Source organism: Notamacropus eugenii, chromosome 4 (assembly GCF_028372415.1).
Source record: "Notamacropus eugenii isolate mMacEug1 chromosome 4, mMacEug1.pri_v2, whole genome shotgun sequence".
Taxonomy (NCBI): Eukaryota; Metazoa; Chordata; class Mammalia; order Diprotodontia; family Macropodidae; genus Notamacropus; species Notamacropus eugenii.
Genome location: NC_092875.1, coordinates 51,977,937 through 51,998,489, shown reverse-complemented (window position 1 = coordinate 51,998,489; position 20,553 = coordinate 51,977,937). Strand labels below are relative to the sequence as shown.

The 20,553-nt window shown below is 47.1% G+C and overlaps 1 protein-coding gene across 2 annotated transcripts in view; it reads right to left on the bottom strand.

Moving 5' to 3' along the window:
- Positions 1-20,553, bottom strand: part of MYO1F (myosin IF) — a 44,942-nt gene that overhangs the window by 8,981 nt on the left and 15,408 nt on the right. Inside the window, exons 2-22 of one of the 2 annotated variants that reach the window (XM_072600925.1) lie at positions 18,408-18,545; positions 16,934-17,023; positions 16,328-16,422; positions 15,977-16,064; positions 15,679-15,768; positions 14,878-15,009; positions 14,137-14,271; positions 13,427-13,559; positions 13,056-13,252; positions 10,405-10,485; positions 10,088-10,174; positions 8,178-8,264; positions 7,400-7,567; positions 5,288-5,373; positions 4,735-4,816; positions 2,960-3,066; positions 2,655-2,753; positions 2,288-2,432; positions 1,194-1,308; positions 908-1,077; positions 46-191 (exon numbers count right to left, since the gene is read on the bottom strand). In XM_072600925.1, the coding sequence (XP_072457026.1) occupies positions 46-191; positions 908-1,077; positions 1,194-1,308; positions 2,288-2,432; positions 2,655-2,753; positions 2,960-3,066; positions 4,735-4,816; positions 5,288-5,373; positions 7,400-7,567; positions 8,178-8,264; positions 10,088-10,174; positions 10,405-10,485; positions 13,056-13,252; positions 13,427-13,559; positions 14,137-14,271; positions 14,878-15,009; positions 15,679-15,768; positions 15,977-16,064; positions 16,328-16,422; positions 16,934-17,023; positions 18,408-18,545 (2,471 nt within the window). Of the gene's footprint in view, positions 1-45; positions 192-907; positions 1,078-1,193; positions 1,309-2,287; positions 2,433-2,654; positions 2,754-2,959; positions 3,067-4,734; positions 4,817-5,287; positions 5,374-7,399; positions 7,568-8,177; positions 8,265-10,087; positions 10,175-10,404; positions 10,486-13,055; positions 13,253-13,426; positions 13,560-14,136; positions 14,272-14,877; positions 15,010-15,678; positions 15,769-15,976; positions 16,065-16,327; positions 16,423-16,933; positions 17,029-18,407; positions 18,546-20,553 lie in introns of those variants that run through there. The other variant, XM_072600926.1, reaches the window with a different exon arrangement.

Here is a 20,553-nt window from a genome sequence, read left to right as displayed (position 1 = left end):
GGTAAGAGATGTGGGCAAATGGATGGATGGGCCACTGCAGCTTACCTGAGGGAGACCCCCCGGAGGGCCTGAATTTCTATTTTCTTCTTAAGAACTTCTTGAATCTGTCCCTTCTCTGGACCCTTCTTTACCTTCTCTCGCCCAATTATATACACATACTTAGGAGTCAGAATTAGGTCCCGCTTGATGGACTAAGGGGAAGAACAGGCATTGCATTGATATGGGGATGGGGGCTGGAAGGGGCTAGGGATGTGCCAGGGACTACCTGAGAGGCAATTCATTAGAAAGAGACCTAAGGAGATCTGGGTTCGAATCCTACCTCTGACATCTATTAGGTGGATGGCCCTATGGTCATAACAAGTTAGTTAACCTCCCTCGATCTCAGTGATCTCATCTGTAAAATAGGGATACTAATTAAATTAAAGTCTTTGCCTCCTAGGGTTGTTGTGGTGGAAAGGTGTCTTGTAATTCTTTTGAAAAGTCCTGCATAAATGTGAGCTATTACTATTATTGTTGTTGTTATGAGGGCCTCTGGGCCTGGGGGAGCAGGGGTTAGAAGCTAATATGCTCATAGATGTAGAGCTTGAAGGAGCTTTAGAGTCATTGAGTCAAATAAGGAAACTGAGTCTCATTGAGATCACAGAGGCTACAAATGATTTGGGCTTCAAGATCAGGTCTTTTGTGTGGAGGGAATCTAAGTAGAAGAGCTAGAAGGAATGGGGGGTATAAGTGGAATATCTGAGTCTATCAGGATGTTGGGAGTTGAGTAGAGAGACTCTAGCTGGCCTGGGGGTGGTGTCAGGGGCTGTCTAGTAGCTCTGGGCCTGGAGGGGATTTCAGAGGTCAGAACTGATCCAGGGGTTCCCTTCGCAGGTCTGGCCCAGGGCTTCAGCAGGGCCATCCTCACCTTGAAGCGCCGGTCATACTTGGTGATGGAGTCTGCAAAATCTACACGCTCACGCTTGGCCAGAAACTGGCGAAGCTCAGGCCTTGACTCCAGTCCCAGGTAGTCGCCCACAAAGTTTCGGTTGATGCTGTTTCTTCTCCTTTCTTTCTTATTTAATAGGATGTTGGAGGCTGTGGGGGGCCAGGATGCAGGATCTCAAGACTTGAGGCCAGAGGGCTCGTGGCCTTCAATTCCCCCATCCAGTGAGTGCCTGTCCATGTCTGTCCCCACTTGTCCCGTGGCTTACCTTCCTCCCGCATCTGCTCATATCGTCTCACAGCCACATGGCGCCTCCAGGCTTTCTGGATAGTACGGGCAAAGCCATCAAATTTGCGTTCTCTCATTTCTTCCAAGAGAAAGAGCTTGGGGAGAGAGAGGACAAGGGGCTGAGGGAGATGGGCCGGCAGCAGCCCCAACCCAGACCTTCTCGCCCGCCCAGGAAGGGCCCATGGTTGTCTTTCCCCAGCAGGTAGGGGATCCAAGCTGGGATCCCCCATTTCTTGCTTTGAATCATCCCATTCCTCCATCCCCCAAACACAACCACCCTCCCCTTTCTTCTCCTTCTCAATGTTGCTGTCCCGCAACATGAGAAAATAAGATAACGCGTAAAAATACTTTGCAAATCTTAAAGGTGTCTCTGTGGCTTAGTTGGTTAAAGTGCCTGTCTAGTAAACAGGGGATCCTGGGTAGCTAGGTGGTACGGTGGATGGAGTGCTGGACTTGGAGTCAGGAAGACCCTGAGTTCAAATCCAGTCTCAGACATTTATTAGCTCAGGCAAGTCACTTAATCCTGATTGCTGCCTCAGTTTCCTCATTTGTAAAATGAGCTGAAGAAGAAAATGGCCAACCACTACAGTATCTTTGCCAAGACAATCCCAAATGCGGTCACAAAGAGTCAGATGACTGAAAGGACTGAATAATAAGATGTCTATTATTACAATCACCTGAAATCACACACATGGATTATACCCAAACTCTGTGTATATGCAAGGAGACCCACAGCCACAAATGATCACAGATAGCAGCTATGTGGATCGCTCCTGATGCGACTGCACATGGGTTACAAATGTTCACATATCCATCAGACTGTGAATTCCTCTCGGGGCAGGGGCTGTGCCTTTCCTTGTATCCCCACAGTGCCAAGAACATAGTAGGCCCTTTATAAGTGTTTGTTGATTGACTGACTGACACATCACACATATCACACCGTTCACATACATGTACACAACAATCACTCATACAAATCAACAAGAATTCTTGAAGCACCCATGATGGTCCACGCACTGGGCCGAGGGCTGAGGCACACTTACCATACACATGCACACACACACACACACTTACCGACTCTGGGTTCTTGATGAAGACCTTGGAACGCCCCATTTGGTACTGGTCAGGGTCCATGTTGACAGATCGGAGCAGGTGCTGCACCCCCTGACGTTCATCCCCGTGCCACCGTGGCCATGTCTCTGGAGTCAGGATGGCATACCTAGCGGTGTGGGCATGAGCCTGAGGGGGGCCCTACTCCATCCCCCCGTTTCATCTGAGGTATGCCCATCCTTGTACCAGGAGGTGGGACCCGGAGGACCATGGGCTTAGAGGGTCTGGGATATCCACAATAACATGTAATGAATTAATGAATGAAAAAACATGTATGAAGATATCCCTGTGGGCTGAACACTGGGCATGGGGGTTAGGAACAACCCCTCACCTCTGCAGGAACTTGGAGAAAACACGGCGGTATGCAAAGCCAGCTCGACGGACGCGGATGTTTTCTTTCAGACCCAGATACTCCACCTGATGCTTCACCCTGGTGTCCATCAAGGGTCAGGGGAAATCATTACACAGAATGGCTTAACATGGCTCAGTTTGAAGGAAGCAGTGCCATAGGGAAATGGTCAGTGTAAGGAGCAGTGTAAGGGACCTGATCACTGAAGCAGGGAGTCAAGGGGGTGAGGAGGTCAGTGAAGATGATGGGAATCCTGGTAAGGGCAGGTGGTATGGCAGGTCCTTTACCTGCTTTCCTCCCAGTCATGGGGCCTCTTGGTCTCATTGGGCTTAATGCAGCGGATGTAGTGGGGTGTACATTTCTTCAAAGTGTCCACTAGGTCATTGGCCTGCCTCTGAAAGGACAGAGATGGAGGTGAGAGACTGGACTGAGGGCCTGCTTTGTACCTTTCCTCTGTGGGCACCCATATCTTATGTTGCTACAGCCTCAGAAGGTAGAGAGGGAAAGAGGCAGAGACATGACTGTTTTCGTCTTCCACTAGAGTCTAAACTTCTTGAGGGCAGGGGTGGTCTTTCCTTCTGCCGGTATTTACGGCATTAAGCACAGTGCAGGCACATGATCAACACTTAGATGCTTCTTGGCTTGACATTAGAGAGCTACAGAATCACAATGTCAGACATATAGAGACATAGGGGAGAGACACAGTGCATGGAGAGACAGAGATCCAAAGTGGAGGTGTGAGGAGATGCCCTTCATGTCTTCTATGTGCAGGAAGCCTCTCCCAGGGACATAGGAGAGAAGTTCCTACTGAATACGAGTGCTAAACCCTGGCCCTATCTCACAGATTGACAAATAAAAGGCCTCACCAAGCCAGACAGAGCCCATCAGATGGGGTTGCACAGGAAAGGAGACATACCCCTGTGGAGTTTAGGAAGGGGAAATATTGAGGTTCAATAATGAAGGAGAACAAATACATTGCCTCCTGGACATTAGCTCTGTTACAGAGAAGATGAACCTTCACTTGGTTTCTTTCTGCCATGGTGTTAACCCCTGTGCATGGCTGTGCTTGGCTAGCCTTAAGTGAAAATCTAGAGAAACTGGAGGCATGTGGGGTAGAGGACAGTCAAGCTAAGGAGCACATTAAGTTCCAGGCCCCCAAATGAGGCCAGGGATGAAATCTTCCTATGCAGGAGTATCTGAGGTAATGACGACAATGTTACAAAGCCAGGGAGTAGAAACACCCAGTGTCACTTGGTCATGGCTCGTGTAACCAGCATAGGAATGATAGAATCTTAGGTTGGAAGAGACCCCAGGACCATCTAGTGCAAGCTCTGAACAAAACTTCCCTTTGCTTACCCCTAACAAGAGGTCATCTGTCCTTCCCTTGAAGACTTCCTGAGATGGCTCATTCCTCTTTTGGATAACTCTCATTGTTCAGAAGTTTTTAATTTTGTCATGCCCAAATCTACTTCTTTATAATGTCTTATTGCTCTGCATTGCTTAGTGGATGGGGTGTCCAGGCCTGGAGTCAGGAAGACCTGAGTTCAAATTCAGCCTCAGATACTAACTAGCTGTGTGATGCTGGGTAAGTCACTTAACCTCTGTTTATCTCAGTTTCCTTGACTATAAAATGGGGATAATGATAACACCTCCTTCCCAGGGTTGTTGTGAGGACTGAAGGAGATATTTGTAAAGCCTTTAGCGCAGGGCTGTAGTAGGGACTTAACAAAAATAAACTGGGGATAAACTAATGGGCCTGTAATAGCTCCCATTCCCAGCTGTTATCAGAAGGAGATAATGCTTATAATGAACTTGAGCTCTGCAAACATTAAATGACTTTATGAATTTTACTATTGCCACTCTTATTGAACGTGAGTCACCACTATTACCATTATCTGGGACAATTGGGAGCTGGCTGCTTTGGTCAGCCATGACTGGTGGGAGATCGTGGCCAACATGAGGAGACAAAGTTGGATTTGTGGAAGGAAAGATAGAGACATTGGGTGTGGGGAGAGACATAGGCCAGGGCCTGGATGAGAGAGGGGGAGCCCTGGACTCTTACCTTAATCTTGGAGCCTGCAGTGCTGGGCCGGCCCTTCTTCTCTGAGTCCAACCTCTCAGGAAAGAGCATTTGAATGAAGGCACTGTGGGGGTACACTCAAGTGGGCGTGGGGCAGTGTGCAAGTCTATTCCCTCCCAGCTCCTGGCCCTCTGGCTTCCAGGGGTTCCCACTCTGCCCCTGACTCATTTGGGTAACCCTGGGTAAATCCTCTGCCTGCACTGGGATTAGTAAGGGGCTCTTGTAAGCATGGGGTTGAATGAGATGATTTCTAAGTGTTATTTGAATTTTGAGTTTCTCTGAATGTAAGGAAAGGGCCCAGAAGCTTTTCCCTAGCTCCTTGTTCCTTCCTGAGACCCTCATCCCACCTGTCTTTTAGCTTGTTCTGGCTTTCTGTCCCTATTCCCCTCCCTTCTACTCCCAAGGCCTCAACCTTTTCCTAATTCCTTGTCCCTGCCCACCACCCTGCACTGGCCTCAGTCTGTCCTCAGCCTGTCCCAGCTCCCTGCCTGCCCCCTCAGCCCTCGGGCTGCCTCATCTCCTGGTCTCCACTCACTGTTCGCTGCTCTGCATAAGCTCGATGAGGTCTGAGAAGAGGACATCTCTGTTTCGTTCACAGAAACCACTGACATCATAGGAGACCTGAGCAAGGAAGAGGTAGGGAAAGGCCCTTAGCAAAGAGGGGAGCCCTGGGGATCCCCAGCATGGGTGAAGTTGGGGAGGAGGGGTTGCTGGAATCCTAGGGAAAGGGGTATGTCCAGAACATGAGGACTTCCAGTGGAGAGATAGGTCCCTGGGGGCATCGGGGTCACCTTGATTTGGCCCCAGGATTGGGGCAGGGAGACAAAGCTTGGAGAGCACAGTGTCCCTAGGCCAGGAAGATCTTGGTCCCCCCATCTCTGCAGCCCTCTACAGTTTACAAAGCAGTTTCTTCACAGCCCCACAAGAGACTTGATGGGGCAATTCCTATTTCCTCTGTTTTACAGAAGAGGAAGTTGGGACTCAGACTAGACAGAGGAAGTCATTAGACCAGTGTTACCATAGCTGGTGAATGTTAGCCTGGCCTTCTGACTCTGAGTCCAACCGTCAGGCACACCAGCCTGCTTCACTCAAAATAACAGAACACACTGACGTAGGACCATAGAAAACACACTGGGGACAGGAATGCCCATTTTACAGATATACAGACTGAGGTCCAAATGGGGGAACTGACTTGCCTCATGTCACACAGGTAGTAAGTAGCTAGCTGGGGCTAAAATCGGGGTCTTCTCTGATTCCAAATCCAACTGCTTTTCCTACTATACCTGCTGGGGATGGTAGACCTAGAGCTCCAGGTGGTGGTTGGGCATGGGCAGTGGGATGAAGGGTATAATTCAATCCAAATGAATTTGATTTACCAAATATTTACTGTCTTTATTTAGAAGGAGGAGGCGGTATCATGATACAGTGACTAGGGACCTGGCCTCAGAGTCAAGAATGGGGTTTGAGTCCTACATCTCACACCTACTGATATGGGACTTTGGACAACCAAGTCACTAAACTTCTCAGCACTAGACGAAATTGTCTAAGAGTTTCAGAGAAGGTGACAATCTGCACTGGGAGAAGAAGCACTTCCCTGGGAGTCCTCTCCATTAGTGACATCGTATCTCCATCCTTAAGTCTAGATTTTGTATGGTGAGTAATGGCGGTTGGAGAGAAAGACTTGCATTCAAAGGCCCAGCTCCTACACATGCTGGTTTTGGGGTATCAGGCAGGTCTCTCAGTGCTCTGGGCGACTGTCAATCAATCAATCAATCCAATCATATCAACATTTATTAAGCAGAGCAGGGGCTCCCCTGATTGGGTAAAGGGAATTTCTGAATGCACGAGTTTCCTTAGATTAAGAAACTGGAAGGGCAAGCAATGGAGAATCTTTTGCTGTTTTTGTTTTACTAAAAGTGCCTCTAAATAATATGATTAAGGAGGATCTTTCCCACTCATTGTTGTGCCTAGAAAGGTTTGTGGGAAGGTCCACACCTTTTGTTAATGATGCACTGGTTCTCAAGGGATGAGATGTTCTCTGGTTCTAAAAGGTGTATAAAGACTCTGACCTGTGGTTTTATTTTGGGGCTGACTGACTGGAAGTATTTGTTTGGCCAGATGAGGACTCTAGGAAACCTCTTAAGAGGACTCCCCCACCCCTTTGAAAACCCCAGTGTCGGTGCTTCCCTCTCTGGTAAAGATGTATGTGTGTTAATGGTTACGCAGTTTGGAAGTGCTGTCTGTTCATTTTTGATTTCTCTGAAATTTTGATTTTGATTTTCTCTGACACCTGTGCTTGATTAAAATGATTGTTAACCCCTCAAAAGCTGCCTTTCCTTTTAGAGAAGCACATCAAAGAACCTGTGGTAGCAGACTCCCCTGTGTATGTTGGAGTGCTTACTGATACAGAAATTCACAGGTCGAGTACCTATCCCTAAGTACAAAGTGCTATTCTAGGCACAGGGGTGGGGAGGGGGACAGGGGGAGCAAAGACAAAACCTTAAATATCCCTATTTTAAAAGGCTTACTTTGTATTGGAAATGAGGAGGAATTGGGGAAGGGGGTGACAGCTCAGGTAAGTGACATGGTTCAACTGGCAGAGGTTGGGGGAATTCCAAGGATGGCAAGAATGGGGGCCAGACTATACCTTGCCTGCATAGTGGTGGATGACAAAGCCTGAGTTCCAGCTGTTGAAGTGCTCATGGCACCCCACGGCCCCCTGTAGCTTCTGCAGCAGGGTCTGGTCAGCCCCATCGCCTGTGGCATGCATTGTGGCACACACGTCATCCAGTACGCTCATGATACCCGGAGGATTCTGAGACCAGAGAAAAGGCTTAGACCAGGGCATGGTGCCCGAATCCCCTCCCCAGTCCATGGGCAGCCCTTGGCCTGGTCATCTCAAGGACAAAGGCTTGTTGGGCTTTTTAGAACTAGAAAGAGCCTTATAGGTCATCTAGTCCAAAGTCCTCGTTTTTGGGAAAAGAAACAGTTCCAGAGAATGTCTTCCCCAAGGTCACACAGACATTGGCAGAATTGAGATGTGAACTCAGTTCTCCAAATCCAGTATTCTCCCCACCATACTGCACTCCTTGTCCTAACTCCTGCCCAAATCCTGGGATCTCAACTCAGATCTTCCTTGAATTAGATTGTATCAGATCTTCATCCATTCCAACACTGACTGTTGACCTCCCTCATGATCACTGACTGCTCTGTGATCACAGCCTATGATCATTGGTGGCTTTATCCTTGACCAAGACTGCCTGACTGAGAGTCACAATGGATAGGGGCACAGTCCATTCTCTAAGCTCCCCCTTTCTACTGTCTGGGAAGAAATACCCCTCCTCCAAGCTAGTGCTTTCTCATACATAGGCCCTTGGCCCAGCCTGTCCTGCTCCCCACTCACAATACCCAGAACCTGGGCTCACCAGTTTGTTCTCGATGAGGTCACATACAACCTTGTTGTTGAAGTACTGGATGGGGGTCCATTTAATGCCTTCCTGAACATATTCTTCCTGGGGAGGGATGGGGGGGAGAGACAATGAGCAGTGGGTAAATGGGGGGAGTTAAAGGGAGATAATGACCAGAGAGATCCCCCTACCCATCCTAGGCTAGGAACCCAGGGTTCCTTTGATCTACACTAACCTCTGTCTCCTTTCCTCCATCCCAGGAAGCATCTGGGGCTCTGATGGGGAGTTTTCATTTTATCCTGCCCAGACTCAGGTCTCCTTACACCTCTACCTCCCTCTATCTCACTTCCCAGCCACTAGCCACTGCACGTACTCCCCCCTTCTGTCCCAGAATTCCTTTATATATAGTCTCTCCCCACTCCCTATTAGAAGGTAGGGATCACCTTTCCTGCTTGCATTTGTAGCACCAGGGCTAAACATAGTGCCTGACACATACAGCCAATACTTAATAAAGGCTCTGCCTGTATTTTGCCCAGGGAAAGTCAGAGCAGAATGGGGGAGCCTGGGTGTCAGTGTCCATAGTCAGGGTTGGAGGGTTGGGTCAAGCCTGGAAGAGCTTTGAAATCCCTTGGAGAAACCATGTGCCCCAACATGACTCTCCTAGAAGAGCACTAGGTTTCCTGGTGCTCATTTATCATACTCTGTCTCCAGGCTCAGCACCTGCCTTTCACACAGGCTGTCTCAGTGCCTGAAATGTCACCTCCTCACCTTTGCATCTCAGGATGCTTCCTTCCAGGCCCAGCTAAAGAGCCACCTCCTATCCAAGGCCTTTACATCCCCCCCCCACTATGAGAGCCCCCCACCAATTTTATATTTACTTACGTGAGTTTTGATTTTTCTAAAGTAAATTTCTGACCATGCTACCTTCTCTCCTCCTCAAAAAATCTTAGTGGCTTCCCATTACCTCCAGGATCAACCATAAAATCTTCTATTTGGCTTTTAATGCTCTGCCCCTTCCCCACATTTTTTAAATCTTCTTATACCTTACTACTCTCCCCCCACCTTTTGTTATTGTTCATCATGTACGACTTTTCATGACCCCATTTGGGGTTTTCTTGGCAAATATACTGGAGTGGTTTCTCCAGTTCATTTTATAGATGAGAAAACTGAGGCAAACAGGGTTAAGTGACTTGCCCAGGGTCACACGGCTAGTAAATATCTGAGGGCAGATTTGAATTCAGAAAGATGAGTCTTCTTGACTCCAGGTCCTACAATCCATCCACTGTGCCACGGAGCTGCCCCTAGTTACACGGTCCTACCTCCACTCTGTGATCAGGGACACTGGCCTCCTTGTTGTTCATAACTTGTACTAACAAGACTAATTGATCTCTTGAATTCAGGCATTTTCACGGGGCTGTTCCCCATGCTTTGTATTATCTCCTTTTCCACCTCTCCTTCCTGCCTTCCCTGGCTTCCTTCTAGTCCCAGCTAAAATTCCACCTTTTCCAGGAAGCCATTTCCGATCCCCCTTAATTCCAGTGTTTTCTTTCTATTGATTACCTCTGATTCATCATGTCTCTAGCCTGTTCATACAAAGCTGGTTGTATGTTGTCTCCCCCATTAGACAGTGAGCTCCTTGAGAGCTTTCTGCCTTTCTTAGTATCCCTAGTGCTTGGCACAGCACCTGGCACATAGGTGCTTTAGAAATGTCTGCCTGACCCCAAACCTCTTCTAATGTACCATTGGTGCCTTTGGACCAAAGCATAAGGATGTTACTTTTGCCCCAATTAGATTTCGTCTCTTGAGATCTGGCCCCCAGAAGGCTTGGTTCTGGGAACCACTTTGGGAAATGTCAATGGATACAGGAAGAGAAGAGCCCTTGTCTCTTCCTTTGTCTTTTCCCCTCTCCCTGGTGTCTGGGCACTCACCTGTTCAGCCTTCAGTGTCAGCTCAATGAAAATCTGCTGTAGTTTCTCATTCACAAAGTTGATGCAGAACTGCTCAAAGCCATTTCTCTAGGGGCAGGAAGGAGGCACTGACTCCATCACAATTCCCTGCTTTCAGCCCACCTCTCCCTACCCGGCCCCCCATTCCTAATAGGGTGGCATCGAGAGCAGTGGATGAACCTCTGACTCTTTGAGGATGGGAAGCAGGCAGGACCACAAGGCAGGGATGGGAGCAGACTGAGGAAAAAGGGACACTGAGGCCCAAACTTGGCTCTCTCTATCTCCAAGTTGTCTGGTACCTGGAATATCTCAAAGCCATAGATATCCAGGACTCCAATGCTGTATTCTTCTTGTGGCTTCTGCATGGCTCGGTTTATGGCCTAGGGAGGGAAGAGGCAGAGCCCAGGCTGTTAGGAGGCAGCAGGACTGCCCAGTACCCACCCTCGGTCAATCAAAGCAGTGATAGTCCAAGGCTCTGCTACTTGCCTCCTTCTATAATCTTTTCTTTTGGTAAATTTTTTATTCATTTTTAAACTTAAATTCCAAACAAGAAAAGAAAAGAAAACCTTTCCATGTACACAGCAGACCATAGGAGAGGATTAACTATAAAGCAATAAATTTCCATTTCAAGAAAACCTATATAATAAATACTCCACATTGTTTTCAGTGCTACCTGATTTTCTTTGCTTCCTTCTAGGTTTTCTTTTGTTCTCTGCTGCGCACTTTTTCCTTTATTTTTCCCCCTACCTCTCCTATCTATACCCTCTTGAAGGGTAGGGAAGACTCGGAGAGGAGAAAAAAGCAGCTATGTTGTGTAGTGTGTAGAAAACTCGATTTTAAGTCAGGAAAATCTGATTTTGCCAAACCTGTTTCCTCAACCATAAAAGAGAGATAATAATCGCACCTACCTCACGTGGGTGATGAGAGGATCGAATGAAATGATATATATGGTGTCTTTTGTAAACTTTAAAGTGCCGTATAAATATTAATTATCATTATTATAAATATTATTGATGATAATAACAAAGGCTTGGGGGATGGGGATGGGCGAGATGTGAGATCTCAGCATTAGGATGATAGTCTACAGGAGAAGGGTAGGTTTTAGGAGAGAAGGAATGAGATGAGAGAGATCATTGAGTCATAGAAAGACAAAACTCAGAGGGAGCCTAGAGACCATCTGCTAATTTTTGTTTGTTTTTTAAAATAATTTATTTTTCTCCAGTTGTATTTTTAGCATTCATTTAAAAACTTTTTTTAATTCCACAATTTTCTCACTGTTTCCCTCACTTTCTGCCTCCCTGAGAGGGTAGGTTATAAAACCATCTCTGCTAATTTTACAGATAAAGAAACTGAGGCAGGGGGTGACATAGCTTATCTTGTGTGAAGGTTTCCATGTTTTCCCTGCCATTCTCTCATCCTCCTTTAATATCGACTCTCCTTGTCCAGAGACCATGGGGATAAGTGGTCAAAGGATATGAGTAAATAGAATCGAAAGAAGAATTATAAATTATTAATAATCACAGGAAAGAAGACATTGCCAATAATAATAAGAGAAATGTAAAAACCAGGAATAGCTAGTACTTAGAAAGCCCTCTTGCAAGATTGGCAAATCTTTACATTATCTCATTTGATCCTAGCAACAACCCAGTTGAAGTAGGTGCTATTATTACCCCCATTTTACAGATGAAGAAACTGGAGTTTCAGTGATTTGTCCTCTTACAGCTAGTAAGTGTCTGAGGTATTCCTGACTCCAACTCCAGAATTCTTATCTACCATTATTACCCAACCCCAAGGTTTCTTTCACCTTATGTACCCTACAAATTGGCAAGGAAGACAAAATATGGGAATAGTCAATGTGGGAGGTGTTGTGGGAATGTAGATGCCCTGATGCATTGTTGGTGGATCTGTGAATTGGTAAAACCATTTTGGAAGGCATTTTGGAATTACGTAAATAAAGTAACTAAAATGTCTATACTCTTCTGACCCAGAGATTCCACTACTAGGTCCAAAGAGCCCATTGACAAGAAGCAAGTCTCCATATGCCCCCAGATATTTATAGCAGCACTTTTGGGTTGGAAACAAAGTATCTGCCCATGGATGGGGGAAAACCTAAATGAGTCCAGTCACGTGAATGTAAATGGAGTATTACTGTGTGTAAGAAATCATGTGTGACGATTGCAGAGAAGTCTGAAAAGATCTACATGAACTGATGCAGACAGTGAAGGAAGCAGAGTCAAGAAAGCAATATACACGATGACTACAATGATGAAAATGGAAAAAACCTGCAGAAAACCAAAAGTGAAAATTGCAAAATTACAAAAACCAAGCATGACTCAAAAGAACAGTGATGAGAAGACAACCCCGACCCACCCCCTGGCAGGAGTGGGTGGCCCATGAATGTAGGACTTTTTAAATGTATTAATCAATTATCCTCATTTTTTCTATTTCTTCTGTTTAAAAAAAAAAATACTTGTCACGTTGAGTGGCTCTCCGGATGGGGGATGGGGAGGGATACTGGGGGGAATTATGGTGATGTTAAAAAAAGACACTAATAAAAGCTTTTTTTTTAAAAAAAAAAATGCGAAAATCTCTTATAGACAAGATTTCCCCAACATTCATTGCCTCCTCTGGTAAGTTTGGAGAGGCTCAGCCTACCCCAACCTGGCCCTCACTGACCCCCTGAAACTATTGGTCTAGGGCTTACCCTCTTATAATCATAATTTATACTTCTATAGGTCTTTAAGTTTGCAAAACTTTCTATGTACATGACCTCATGTGATTCTCCCAATGACCCTATGAAACAGAAATTATTATTCCCTTTTATGAGTTTCATTGCCTTGCCAGGGGGTCACACAGCTTGGAGATGACTCAGGTGGTATTCGATCCATGTCCAACACTCTGTCCAGTATGTCTCATACTCTCCTTTCCTACTCACCACACCAGGGCTTACCTCCACCAGGAAATCAAAGAGCCGGGAGTAGAGCCCCTTAGCCAGGGCATCTCGAGTGTAGGCAGCCTGCTCCACGCCCAGTGTTACATTAATGGACTCCGAGCGGCCTCCCCATCGGCTGTCCATCTTACGGCTAGTTAGTTTGTCCCGGAGGCGCCCACTGTCAATGCCCAGCAAATAGGCAGGAAAGGCCAGCACTGGAAAAGGGACCAGGACAGGGTCTGAGGTCAAGGCCATGGCTCCCTAGCCCCCACAGCCTCACTCCTCTATGCACAGGTCCTGCTGTCCCCTAACATGAATGACTGCCAAGTCTCTCTCTCCCTCCCCCACCCCCAATAGGATCCTTTCCATGCACTCCCCTGAGCACTCACGGTCTGTACTCTCCACTCTGGCATAGTTCCCCTCTTCACAGAAGCTAATGTTCCCCAGGTGTAGGATTCCAGCCACGATCTGTAGGACCAGCTGCTGGACATTGGGTGGGATTCCGATGACCTGCATAGCATCCTGTGGGCCCACCTCAAGATGGTCGGTGCCTTTGTTGGGAGCCCCTGATCCTCGCCCTGTCCCTGCAGTTGTCCCCTGCCCATATCCTCCCATCTGCTGTTGCTCCTTCCTCCGTCTCTGCCTCCTGCCCTATCCCCTCTTTGCCCTTGCCCCTTTCCCTTTGTGTCTGTTTCTGTCCCTGCCCCTGCCCATATCTCATCTCCATCTTTCCCTTTGTTTCCATGCTTGGGTCACCCCTCTGTGGTCCTTGTAGCCCCTGCCCTCTGTGTCTGACTAGTCTCTGCTGTTATTTTGCCCCAGCCACAGTAGTCTCTGAGGATATGAGCCAATGCCCCTTCACTTAGCAAGATGGAGAGTGGGAGGGGCTCCAGGGATGTGGAGGAGGACAAAATAGGGCATGAGGCCTGGCTTAGGAATGGACATTCCCTTTGGCTTGAGGATATGGGGCCCAGGACAGAGTGTCCCTTAACCTTATACCTTGATTTGAATAAAGAAGGTGACCCTGTCCTCCTCTCAGGCATTTCCCTGTGGGCTCAGCCTAGATGCTGGGGGAAAGTAGGGGTCACCAGGCCCTTACCAGAGTCTCATGAAAATCATTGAGGTCGTTGGTGCCATCCACCTTATAAGTGTCAGATTGGTTGAGGTAATAATAGTAGTCAGGGGTCATGATGCCCAGGTTCTGCCTCTGCTCTTGGGAGGCACCTTCTAATAGCTGGGGGCAGGGGAGGGGAAGAAATGGGTGGAGAGAAGGATAGATAGATAGAGGGAGGGAAGGAGGAATGGAGGCAAGGCTCTCAGTGGATCCTGCCTCCCTAAACCAGTCCTCTATGCTCCCAGTGCCCTGCAGCGGTCAATTCTAAGATACTTGAGTCACCTACCCCTTCAGACCCAGGACCCCCCAGTCCTCCATTTCCAGGGTCTCAGTATCATTTAGTCCTAGGTGAATGCATCACCTATCTTCTTGCCTCCCTGATTCTAGGTCTTAGGTTCCTCCCCCAGCCCTTGACCTTCTGGTTTTCTGCTTTGCTAGCTTCTTCCCCTAACTCCCAATTGCCTGTACTCACTGGGCCCCTGCTTCCCCAGCTGTCTCTGCACACTTCTCATGACCACCCTCCCCTAAACTAGCTCGCTCTTTTTTCATCCATTCTGTGTGTACTTAGGGATGTACTTGTCTCCTTGACAGCTAGATCTGCTGCACACAAGAACTGCTTAAAAAATGCTGGTTGATCCACCAACTGATTGGTCCCCAATGGCATTCTCCAAGTCTTTCTCTGCTCCCAGGATCCCAGAGTGGGCCCCTCTCCCCTTCTCCCCTCACCTGGTAGTAGATGTGGAAGTTCCTCTCATTCTCGTTCTGTGACACCACTCTAGATTTCTCCAGAAGGAAGTTGGAGATCTTCCCACCATCCGGCTCCCCTCCTCGACTGAATTGGATCTCAAAGTACTTGCCCTGGGCCCAGAGAGGCCAGTCAGAGCCTTGCAGGCCTGGTGTTGCTACACATATATATATGAGGGAAGGGATCTCTACAGATGGAACTTTGGAGCCCACATTTACTGGGGACCCAGGGCTAGAACCTTCAAAACTATTGGGTGGCAAGGGTCAGCTAAGCCAGGGCCCCAGCTTTCCAGGACCTCGTTGTCCTCCTGGAGACCAACATGGGATCATAGACTTCCAGCTGAAGGGATTTTACAGGTCACTTAGTTGGACTCCACCTCATTTTATAGATAAAAGAAATGCACTCAGAGAGGGGAAGCATTTGCTCACATGGAAGAACTGGGATTCAAACCCAGGTTCTTTGACTTCCAAATCGAGCATTCTTTCTGCTTTCTCAAGGAGGAAACAGTTCCTAGGCCTAAGTTCAGACCCTTCTGTTCAGGAAGAGGAATCCTATGGGCTGGGTTGTGTAGGACAGGTTTCAGGGAGGTGGGAGGGCTTGGACTAGGTCTCAGAGGCTGAGTGGACATGGAGAGGGATGGCATCAATGATGAGGGACTCTGTGGTGGCAGTGCTGGGCTCATGGACCAAAGCCCGCAAAGGGCTAGTGTGGGTTATATGTGGTTGGGCAATGAATGTGGGTTGGGTGCTGGGTGTTCCAGGACTCATGCTGGGTAGACTCACAAAACGGCTGGAGTTGTTGTTGCGAACAGTCTTGGCATTGCCAAAGGCTTCAAGCAACGGGTTGGACTGAAGGATGATGTCCTTTACATGCTGCAAGTGGGATCAAGGGGAGACAGAAAAGGTCAAGGTCAAGGTCAGGTCCCTGGACTATTTCCCCTCAATCACCAAGCCTATCTATTCTTCAGGCTAAACATCCCCATTCACATAATCTTTACAGGTCTCCAGTCCTCTCCCTATCCAGATTCATTATCTGAGTATAGGAGATCATGAAAGTGGCCATCCCCACCTCCCTACTCACCTGGACCTTCTCTCCCCCTCCAGACACCTTGGATATGTAGCCCATGATGTATTTGGCAGCCACAGTCTTCCCTGCCCCACTTTCTCCACTGTCAGAGGAGAGGAGAGAGATGGAACTTAGTTCTCCCAGAAGGGGGACCCAAAGGGTGCTGTGTTCTGTGACCCTCAAATCCAGGGAACAGGGGGAAGAAGGTGGAAAAAGGGAAGGGATGGAGATGGAGATATTCAGGCCTGGGCTCTCACCTCCTGGGTAGGTCAACCAGGGTCCAGCAGGAGAGGGTCAAGGAAGACACAAAGGGGGTAAGAGATCCAGGACAGACGGGGGCAGAGAAGGCATGAGGTTTAACGGTACCTGATAATGACACATTGATTTTCACTGTCAATGAGCATGTTTCGATACATATTGTCTGTGAGGGCATAGATGTGTGGCGGGTTCTCATACTGCGCCTGGGGTCAGGTGGATGAAGAGGAGAAAGTCAGGTCCCCTACAGTGCGGGTACCTTCCCTCTGGGCAGAGTCCTGAGGGCCCCCTCCCTGCTGTTAGATGCCTTGCCAGTTCTGGAGTAGGGTGGTTATGCTAGAAAGAGGGCAGGGTTATATCTAGAGCTGGGAGGGAACTTGCAGGTCAGATAGTTCAATCCCCTCATTTTGCAGATGAGGAAACTGAGGACCGAGGGAAGCTAGTAGAGTTGGAATTCTTAGGAAGATCAGGGAGGATCTCAGAAATCCTACAGACATCCGAGGAACCTCAGAGATACTGGGGGACTGGAGACATTTCTGAGACCCTGGTGGACCTGGAGAATCAGAGACTTTTGGGAGTGAGAGTTGGGGGGCAGATTGATGGAAGAAGTGTAGAGTGTAATTTAGTAAAATTGTGTCTTGAACTGGGATAGACGGAGACACCAATCCCTCCTTACAAACATCATCCCCCCAACTACCCCAGGGGTCTGGGTCTCACCGCTCCTTGGTACAGCTCAATTTCTCGGTCAGTGAAGTATGGCATCTGCTTGAAGGGGTTGACAGAGATGAGGACTGAGCCAATGTAGGTCTGAGCTGCTGGGTTAAGGACCAGACATGGTTCCTGGCTGAATCCCCTCCTCCCCTTTTCCTGCTACCTGCTTTCAATAAAAGAGAGCTGAAGGCCTCTGGTCTAGCCTGCCTCTGAATAGGAACTCTTTAAAACATTGTCTGGGATCCTTGAGTTAGAGTGGAAGGGGACTTAGGGTTTTAGAGTCAGAGCTGGAAGGGGGACTTAAGACCATAGAGTTAGAGTGTAAGGGGGCCTTAGGATCCTAGATTTAGAGTGTAAGGGGGCCTTATGATCCTAGAGTTAGAGTGGAAGGGAGCCTTAGCACCATAGAGTTAGATCTGGAAGGGGGCTTTAGTCTAACCTTCAAGGTCACACACATCTAGTAAGTAGCAGTGAGCTGAAATTTAAATCCAGGTCACCCAATTCCAGAGTCAGGTCTCTTTCTACTGAAAATCCCCAACAAATGGCCACCTAGGCTCTGCTTAAAGACCTTCAGCACTCCCTCACTTAAATCCAATTCACTTGCATGTCATGGCATCACCTCCATGATCCTCTTCAAGGACAAAGGCCAAACAACAGTCTAGGGAAGAGGAACTGCTGTTACCTGAAGCAGCTCTTTCCTCTTTTCTACAGCGCCAGTGGTTAGGAGGTTTTTCTCTCCATGAAACTAAAATTGACCTCAAAGCCATTTCCTGCCTTCAGTTCCCTCATTTGGATTAGATGACCAGGGAGATTTCTTTCAGTTTTAGATCTATGGTCCTAAGATCTACCTATTGTTCCTGGTTCTGCTCTGTGCGACTAATCCCTCTTCTTGAAGACAGTTCATCTGTCTTTTCTCCTTCAACTACTTGAGTATATAATGTCCTCCCTCTTATCAGTCTCTTCTTTTCCAAGCTAAAACCCCCATTCCTTCTACTGATCCTTGTGTGTAGTAATAATGGCTAATATTTATATAGCACTTGCTTTGTACTAGACACTGTGACAAGCACTTTTAAATTATGTCATTTGATCCTCATAACAGCCCTGGGAAATAGGGGCTATTATTAATCTCATTTTATAGATGAGGAAACTGAGGTAAAGTGACTTGCCTAAAGTTACACAGCTAGTTAAGTATCAGAGGCTGGATTTGAAATCAGCTTTTTCTGACTACAGTCCCAGTACTTTTCTCTATCCACCACATCATCTCAATCAGAACCCCATGCCCCATGCCCTATGCTTCATGCCCCAGGGTGGGACAGAACCAGGACCAATTACTCAGCCTTGTTTCTTCTTCCTCAGCGTTGGAAGGAAGAGAAGGAGAGGGAACAGAAGGAAAGAGTATGGGAGGAGAAGGAAAGTGACATTCCATTGAATTCTTCAGGTTCTGTTTAGTGCTCGACCCCTGCTTGCCTTGGGTGGATACAAAGATGTAGTCATCCAGGAAACGCTTCTTGAGGTTGCTCACAATGGCATCCTCATTGATCTGGGGGAGCAGCACCATGTCGTCCACACCACTCTGTTTCACATTGTGACTTTGCCAGTGAAACCGTTCCTTGCTACCCTGGAGGGGAAGTGAGGAACACAAGGTTTTTCCCAATACCCCAGAGGTTATTGCTTCCCTCTGTCCCTCCCCATCAAAACAAACCCTCTCTGGTCAACCCTCTCATCTTATGAATGAAGAAAACTGAGGCTCAGGTGATGAAAGGACTTGCCCAAGATCACACAATCACAAAGACAGGAATGATTCCAACCTAGGTTTTCTCTGATTTTAGAGTCAGTGCTCTTTCCACTGCTGAAAGTTATATTTTCTTATGTGTACATCTGTTGCTCCAAATGTGGGCTAATCAGGGCTGAGGATAAGAAGATGGCCACCTTCCTCATTCTAGGCTCTATGCCAAGCTCTCATTTGGTTTTCTGGGAGCCAAGACACACTACTGCCATATTTTTATCTTGGGCTCTATCTGGGATTTCCCAGAACTTTTTCAGTTGAACTGCTCTCTAGCTTCAACTCTTCTATCTTGTGCCTGTGAATTCCTTCCTTCCTTCCTTCCTTCCTTCCTTCCTTCCTTCCTTCCTTCCTTCCTTCCTTCCTTCCTTTCTTCCTTCCTTCCTTCCTTCCATCCTTTCTTTCTCTCCAATTTGTTTTTTTGTTTTGTTTTTGTTTTTTTTTTTTAGGAATCCAGTCGAGCAGTTCTGCCTTCTCTGTAATTGTTGAGGTCAGATTTGGGAGAGCTGGTTCAGATGTGAAAGAATCCTCTTGGACCTTCGCTTTAGCCAGTGGGAGCTTTACTGACACAAAAGCATACGGACATGAGATTTAGCAAGGAACTAAACAAAGACATGGATATGGGAAAGGACCAGACTTACATAGAACAGAAAGTTATTCAGCCTATAGGATGATGATGTAGTTTTTAGGATTTCCAGTGGGGGTTGGAGACTTAGGGACAGGATGAGGAAGAAGGATGACACAAGATAAGGGAGACAGGGGAAATTTTATAACCCAGGATGGGGGAAGACAAGGAATTTTATGGTTCAGGATAAGGGGGAAGTTTTATGGTGTTTCAACATAAGGGAAAAAACTATGCCCAAAGGGCTACAAAAATGTGCATACCTTTTGACCCAGCAGCACTGCTTCTAGGACTGTATCCCAAAGAGATCATAAAAATGGAAAAGGATCCCACAGGTACCAAAATATTTATGGCAGCTCTCTTTGTGGTGGCCAAGAACTGGAAATCGAGGGGATGCCCATCAATTGGGGAATGGCTGAACAAGTTGTGGTATATGAATGTAATGGAGTACTATCGTGCAATAAGAACTGATGAACAGGAAGACTTCAGAGAGGCCTGGAAGGACTTATATGAACTGATGCTGAGTGAAAGGAGCAGAACCAGGAGAACTTTATACACAGCAACAACCACAGTGTGTAAGGAAATTTTCTGGTAGACTTAGTCTTTCATAGCAATGCAATGACCTAAACAATTCCCAGCGAACTCTTGAGGCAAAACGCCTTCCACATCCAGAGAAAAAACTATGGAATTGGATCACAGAATGAAGCAGACCATTTTCTCTTGTGTTACGTTTTGTTTTATGGTTTCTCCCATTCATTTTAATTCTTCTATGCAACAAGACTAAGGTGGAAATGTATTTAATAAGAATGTATGTGTAGAACCCATATAATATTGCACACCATCTCAGAGAGGGAAGGGGAAGAGATGGGAGAAAGAGTGGGGAAGGAGGGGGAGAAAATCTAAGATATATGAAACTGATGGTGAAAAACTGAAAACAAATAAATTAATTTAAAAAATAAGATAAGAGGAAGAGACTTTAGATGCCCTCAGGTTAGAAAATAAACCAGGGAAAGAGCAACTCGACCCTTAGGACACTTTTGTATCGCCATGGTTTGGTATTCACCTCAGAATCACAAAATTTAAGAAAGGACCTCAGTGAACCTGATTTAATCCATATTGCTGAGGGTAATGAAAGTCCTTGCCTATCCTTTTGGAAAGAGGTTACCTTATCCCCGGCAGCATCCCTATCTCTTCTCTGAATCCCCCCCAATTACAAAAAAC